Source organism: Erinaceus europaeus, chromosome 2 (assembly GCF_950295315.1).
Source record: "Erinaceus europaeus chromosome 2, mEriEur2.1, whole genome shotgun sequence".
NCBI lineage: Eukaryota > Metazoa > Chordata > Mammalia > Eulipotyphla > Erinaceidae > Erinaceus > Erinaceus europaeus.
Window position 1 is genome coordinate 111040827 of NC_080163.1, and position 6000 is coordinate 111046826.

The window sequence follows — 6000 nt, forward strand, 5'->3', positions numbered from 1 at the left end:
AAATGATTACATTAAATCAAAAATTGTAAAGCTATTGACATCTAATGTAACCTGACAACTGCACTTTCTGAGTAGCTTTTAATGTAATTTATTTACCTACATAAGTGATAATTGTCCTTACTTTTGCAAAGAAGCAATTGATCACAATACAAAGTAAAAATAGCAGTGCAATGGAGTGTTCAAAATAATTAAAACTGACATTTGCCTAGCAACGAATTAGCAACATTTCTTAGAAATACTTCTCAATGAAGTAATTGTCAACTTTTGTTTGAACTGGCAGAATAGTGAGTTCATAGGGAGTGTGGGTAGGATGGTCAGGGTGTGGGGGGTAATGCTCTGGGATAATCTGGGAGAGGTGGAAAAATAAAAAAGACCAGGGGCTCTTGGGGTATGGTAAGCTAGTGGGAGACCAGTATGTCCAGAGAGAGGGGAAGTAAGAAAGGAGAAAGAGTCAGAAGGAAAGAAAAGACCTTATGTGACTGGCTTCCCAGGTGAGGGAAGCGGGTAGGGGGAGGGATCATGGCTTACATGGGAGGCCATATGTTGAAAGCCCATTGTTTCAGCAATATCACTCTTTGACCAAAGACCAAATTCTTTCTCATCAAGTTTAAGAGGCCCTGTACCTGTAACCCATTCTCACCTTCCAGCTTCCTCTTGAACCAGAGGCTCCTCAATAGCTACTCTTTTTTTTTTCCACTTTGTTTCTTTACTTTTTTTTTATTTATTTTTTATTTAAGAAAGGATAAATTAACAAAACCATGGGGTAGAAGGGGTACAACTCCACACAATTCCCACCACCCAATCTCCATATCCCATCCCCTCCCCTGATAGCTTTCCCATTCTCTATCCCTCTGGGAGCATAGACCCAGGGTCGTGGGTTGCAGAGGGTGGAAGGTCTGGCTTCTGTAATTGCTTCCCCGCTGAACATGGACGTTGACTGGTCGGTCCATACTCCCAGTCTGCCTCTCTCTTTCCCTAGTAGGGTAGGGCTCTGGGGAAGCAGAGCTCCAGGACACATTGGTGGGATCTTCAGTCCAGGGAAGCCTGGCTGGAATAGCTACTCTTTAAACATGATAGCCCCACACTCCTGCCTGTTCAGTTCCTCGATGGACTATGCCTTCTCCAGCCACCGGGCCTTTGCATATGCCATTTCCTTACCTTCTTCTGCCCATCCCAGCTCCTTTATCCCTTCCTGGGAAGTTACTGCCTACTTCCCAGATTAAGTCACTTATTTCATCCCCCTGCCTCCAGAGCACAAGCTTCCAGAGCAAAAGCTATACCATTTGTGTGTTCCCCCCTCCATTGCCTCCCTGAAACTGGAAGAGTTCCTGGCATACGGAAGTCTCCTGAATTTGTTGAATGGATAAATGAGCAGCTTTCTCACTACAGTGAATATATCAGAATGTATTTGTTTGTTCCAAAATACTTTTCAGGTCCTGGCTATGTGCAGAGTTCTGTTGTGGAGGTCTGGAGACAAAAAGACAGATGCTATTTGTTCCACTGTTTCTTCTTCCCCAGACTAGAGTCTGCCAAAAGACAGAGGTCTAGCCAGAGTTCAATGTCATGCCTGCCTCATATCCTGTCAGTGGTCCAGCCGGATCTGGGAAGAATCAGGGAAATAGTCACTTGAGGAGTGAGGGAGATGGAGGTTCCACCCTAGGAGGAAAGCCAGGCTCCATGTAGCCAGTTCATGGACTCCATCTGGAGCAGGCAAAACCAAGTAGGCTCCCAAAATGTGCGACCCAATAGTCACCTGTCCCAAGCTCCCATTCTGAATAGGTGAGCACTGAGCCAGAGAGCAGAGAACTGGCCAACCTCACAGAATGATTCAGGGCCAATGTCAGTGTGAAGACCAATCTCCTCACCCTGACATGATCTTCCTCATCCCTCCCCTGTGTCGTCTCCTCTCTGCCTGATGTCTGTTCAGTGAGACAGACAAGTGATTCAGCCATGACCCTTGCTTGGACCACACCCTGTGTTCAGCCCTACTCATTGGCTGGAGAGTAATCTGCCCCTGCCCATACCTCTATCACAGCTTCTGGGTTGTCAAGGAGTTAGCAGGAGAGGGTGGGAACTTACCCTCAGACTGGTCTTCTATGTGGTATGAACAAGATTTGCCTGACACAAATTGCAGATATAGTGGTTACCTGGGCAGCTCTCTCTCTAATCATCTCATATTCCACTCTTCAGGGAACCCTTTTTCTATAACCTCACCACCAAAAGATTTGAAATGCCAGTAGTAAAAAGCGTGAATTCAGTAAGTCCTTCAAGCAAAAGTTAGAAGACAAAAATATAAGTAAATGTGGGAGAGTCGTATACAGTGTTACATTACTACATAAAAATTAACTCTGAGCTCCCTAAAAGCCAAGGTAAAAAATGAGAATGGGATGCACCTCACAGCTTCCAAGAGCTAATAAATGGTTGATGGAGAACAGTGAGTAGCTTTTACTGTATTCGCATGTGATGCCCAACCCCTCTGTGCCCACAGGTTGCTCCATCACTGAGGCTATAATCGTCCTAGCGAACAAGCTCAGGGACTACCAGGAGCAATTCAACATGATCCATCTGCTGGCCCTCTGTGACTACTTCCACAATACCTTCCTCCGCCACTACAAACTCTACCAGTATGTCCTGGGCCAGGATCAGGACGTCAACCTGAGCATCGCCTACCTGGATGTGTGCACCCCGCCCCAGCCCCTCCCGCTGTCTCAGGGCGTGGACCAGGAAGTCTGGAAACATGAGCAGCAGGTGGCTGAGCTGGATGCAGCACAGGTGCAGAAGCGCACCAACGTACTGCTCCTGAAGGAGGCACTGAAGCTGGAGAGAGAGCACAGGCTGCAGAAGATGTTCTCAGGGGTACTGCAGCAGCAGCAGCATGAGGGTCTGAGGAAAGAGGTGGGGGCCCTGGGCATGGGGGGGTGTACTTATCTGCCTCATGCAAACCTCAATTCAGAGAGAGAGAGAGAGAGAAAGAAAGAGAGAGATAGAAGGAAAGAGAGAGCACAGAAATGACACACAAAGAGGACCTAGGGCCAGGAGGAGACAGGCAGGCTGGAGGAACTACAGCAGGCTCTATATGTATGTTTCAAGAAATATCCCTGGCAGGTAGATTTCATATCCCCACCTAATCATAAGACAAGGAGGCTCAGAGATTTAATCAACTCACCCTCGAATAGTGAGCTGGGGGGCAATACCCTACACATTTGGACTGAGCCAGGCCGACTGCAAGTCCAAGTTCTTTCCACTACATCATGGATTGTAATAGATTTCACCAAAAGGGGCCAGGGAAACACCTCCAGATTCTGAGCCACAGTCTGCCACAGAGCTGATACCCTTTGAGCCCCCAGGATGAGGCTCATGATCCAGGGAGAAACTAGGAGAGTCTGGCATGCAGTTATAAGAAAAGAGATTGTTTCATGATCTTAGGGACCATTGGATTCCAAGATCCTCTGACAACCAGCTCTTCAGTCACTGGTGACTAGCTGATTGCAGATAACAGGTCCAGGGCATCAAACTTCTTGAAGGTCCAGTATAGTTTAAGTTCTTCTTTTTTTTCAGTTGTACTTGATCACTGAGTTCATCATGGTTGCCTCATCTACAAGCAGAGGCAAGTAGGCACATGTATGCACATAAGTGTGCATGTGCTACAGACTCAGGGCTGGCATGAGGGTGGAGAGATGCAAGGCTCATGTGTTGCAAAAGGGTGTAGGCTTCTGAATCGCCAGCTGACCAGTTAATGGCCCCAAGAAATTTTCTGTATTTATATCTATATGAAAATTGCTCAAAACTAATTGGCATCAGAATGAATGATACTCTTTTATTGCCAGCAGGGTTATCACTGGAACTCAGTGCCTGCACAAAGAATCCATTGCTGTGCCACTGCTCCTGGTGGCCACTTTTTCCCCATTTTTTTCATTTTTCATTTTTCTTTCTTTTTCATCTGATCAGACAAAGATACATTGAGAGGGAATGGGAGATAGAAAGGAAGAGAGTCAGAGACAAACCACTGCTTCACTACTCCTGAAGCTTCCTGATTGCAGGTGGTTGCTGGAAGCTTGAACCTAGGTCTTTGCACAAGGTATCATATGCACTCAAACAATTGCATCACTGCCCAGCCCCAATGATACTCTTCTAAGGTTAAGTCTCCCAAATATATGGTGTTCCATATAACTTAGCTCATATATTGCACAAGAGGAACCTAGCAAGACCCAAGTAACAGATGTGGGCAAGGCTACCCATGGAAGGAGCTCCATTCTCCTACTCCTCAAACATCTTAGAAGCTGATGTCCCAGCTCCCCTGTGGACATCCATCTCTTTGCTGGATTTTAGGCTTTCACCATTTGTCCCTGGGAAGTGCCTAAGTTCCTAGGGGTAAACCTGGTGCATCTTCCTGGAGCATGATACTTCTCAAAGCCTTTTGGAAAGCACATTGTTATTTAAACAACCCAAGAGATATTCTAGAGTAAAAGAGTTTTGCGTGAGATTGTAATCTAAAATGGGAGTTCTCAAAGAAACATATAGGAAACCAGATACCCTAGGCATGTTGCTTGACATTCATCTGCAGGACAAGCACAGGCTCCCCTCAGGTATGGTTGCTTGGCAGGAAACTGGGAGAAACACAGTTTCATGGTCAATGTCTCCAGGATTCTATGAAACCTTGACTCTTGTGATGACAGAGTGGCCTCCTGCTTGGAATGGCACATGGTGACCAAGTTGACAGTTTCCCTTGGATTGGCTAGTTAGGGGTATGCCCACTGTCTGAGCAGTTTCCCATACCCTTTACTGAAGCCTGCTTGTGTAATTTTGAGGAGGGAAAATGAGGTGAGGGAGAAAAAGAAAGAAGGAAGGTGATGCCCAAATGGTGCATGCATTGACCAGAAAGGAGGGAATAGGGAATTGACTTATCAGCCCAGACTGATGATAGTAATAACTGGCATACTCTAACAGAGTGAGAGTTACAGTAGACATGCAGGGAGAAGGAAGGAAGCAATTACTGGGACACCCCCCCCCCCAAGAGAGCTATGGCTATAGAAGGCTGTGGAACAGGAGACAAATTGCAGGTACGGATCAGAGCCATGGCTGAAGAAGGTGGATGCCTCATTCCACCACCAGAGTCTCCCATTGGCAGAACTAGATCTGAGGTTGAGGTGATGATTAGTTGGAGCAGCACAGGTAGGTCCAGGCCCCAGGGCACAGAGTGGGATCAAAAGGAGACCTAGAGGGGAGCAAGTCCCAGCACAAGAATAAGGAGGTGTGTTGAGAAGAGAGTGGATCCTGTTGAGGGGCTCTACCTTCAGCCAGCCTTTGCCTTCCCTTCAGCCCTGTTTACCAGACGTATCCCGTCTCCTCCAGGAGTTAGAGAACCTCATCAATGAGGCCATTCACATCCAGATCGAGTGCCTGAAGGAGCTGCTTCAGTATGAGATACAGATAACCTTTGATATTCTGGACCTGAAACTTCAGAAAAAGACTTTAAATCTCAATGCTCCTGTTCCCTTCCCACTCTCAATCATGGGTCAACCACAACAGGATGAACTGCTGAAGTCCACCAAAGCCAGCAAAGGGAAGAAAGGCAAAGCAAAGAAATAGAAGGTCCCTGGTGCCCACTGACCCATGACTCCAAGGAAGAGCCACTGGCAGGAGGTATACATGAGAACTCAGTACTCAATGTAGCAGAGATATCTGGTTATTAAAAGAAACAAAAGATACACCATTTCACTACTGTCTTCTTTCTGGAAACTATCTTCCACTGCCTGGAAGTCCAGTCCTCCTGGGTATTCCCTGCATGGTGGAAGAAAGCTGTTCTTTGCTGAGCATGAAATGTTGAGCCTGCCAACTCAGAGCTGATAAACATCACTAGTTGACTGAACTTGAGTCCCAGTGAAGAAGGAACTGTCACCAAGTAAGTCAGGGTGATGTTAGACTGGTAGGACGCCCAGTTCACAGTGAGGTTTTGTTGCCAACATGGGGAGAACCAGTCCTGGGATCCCTGTACTTTTT

The 6000-nt window shown here is 46.6% G+C and overlaps 1 protein-coding gene across 2 annotated transcripts in view; it reads left to right on the forward strand.

The window, feature by feature from the left end:
- The window catches only part of C2H8orf74 (chromosome 2 C8orf74 homolog), a 28128-nt gene extending 22420 nt beyond the window's left edge, over nt 1-5708 (forward strand). The window contains exons 3-4 of one of the 2 annotated variants that reach the window (XM_060186437.1): nt 2489-2895; nt 5320-5708. In XM_060186437.1, coding sequence (XP_060042420.1) covers nt 2489-2895; nt 5320-5589 — 677 coding nt within the window. In that variant the 3' untranslated portion in view covers nt 5590-5708. The remainder of the gene's footprint in view (nt 1-2488; nt 2896-5319) is intronic. The other variant, XM_007517235.2, reaches the window with a different exon arrangement.
- The last annotated feature ends 292 nt before the right edge of the window (nt 5709-6000 follow it).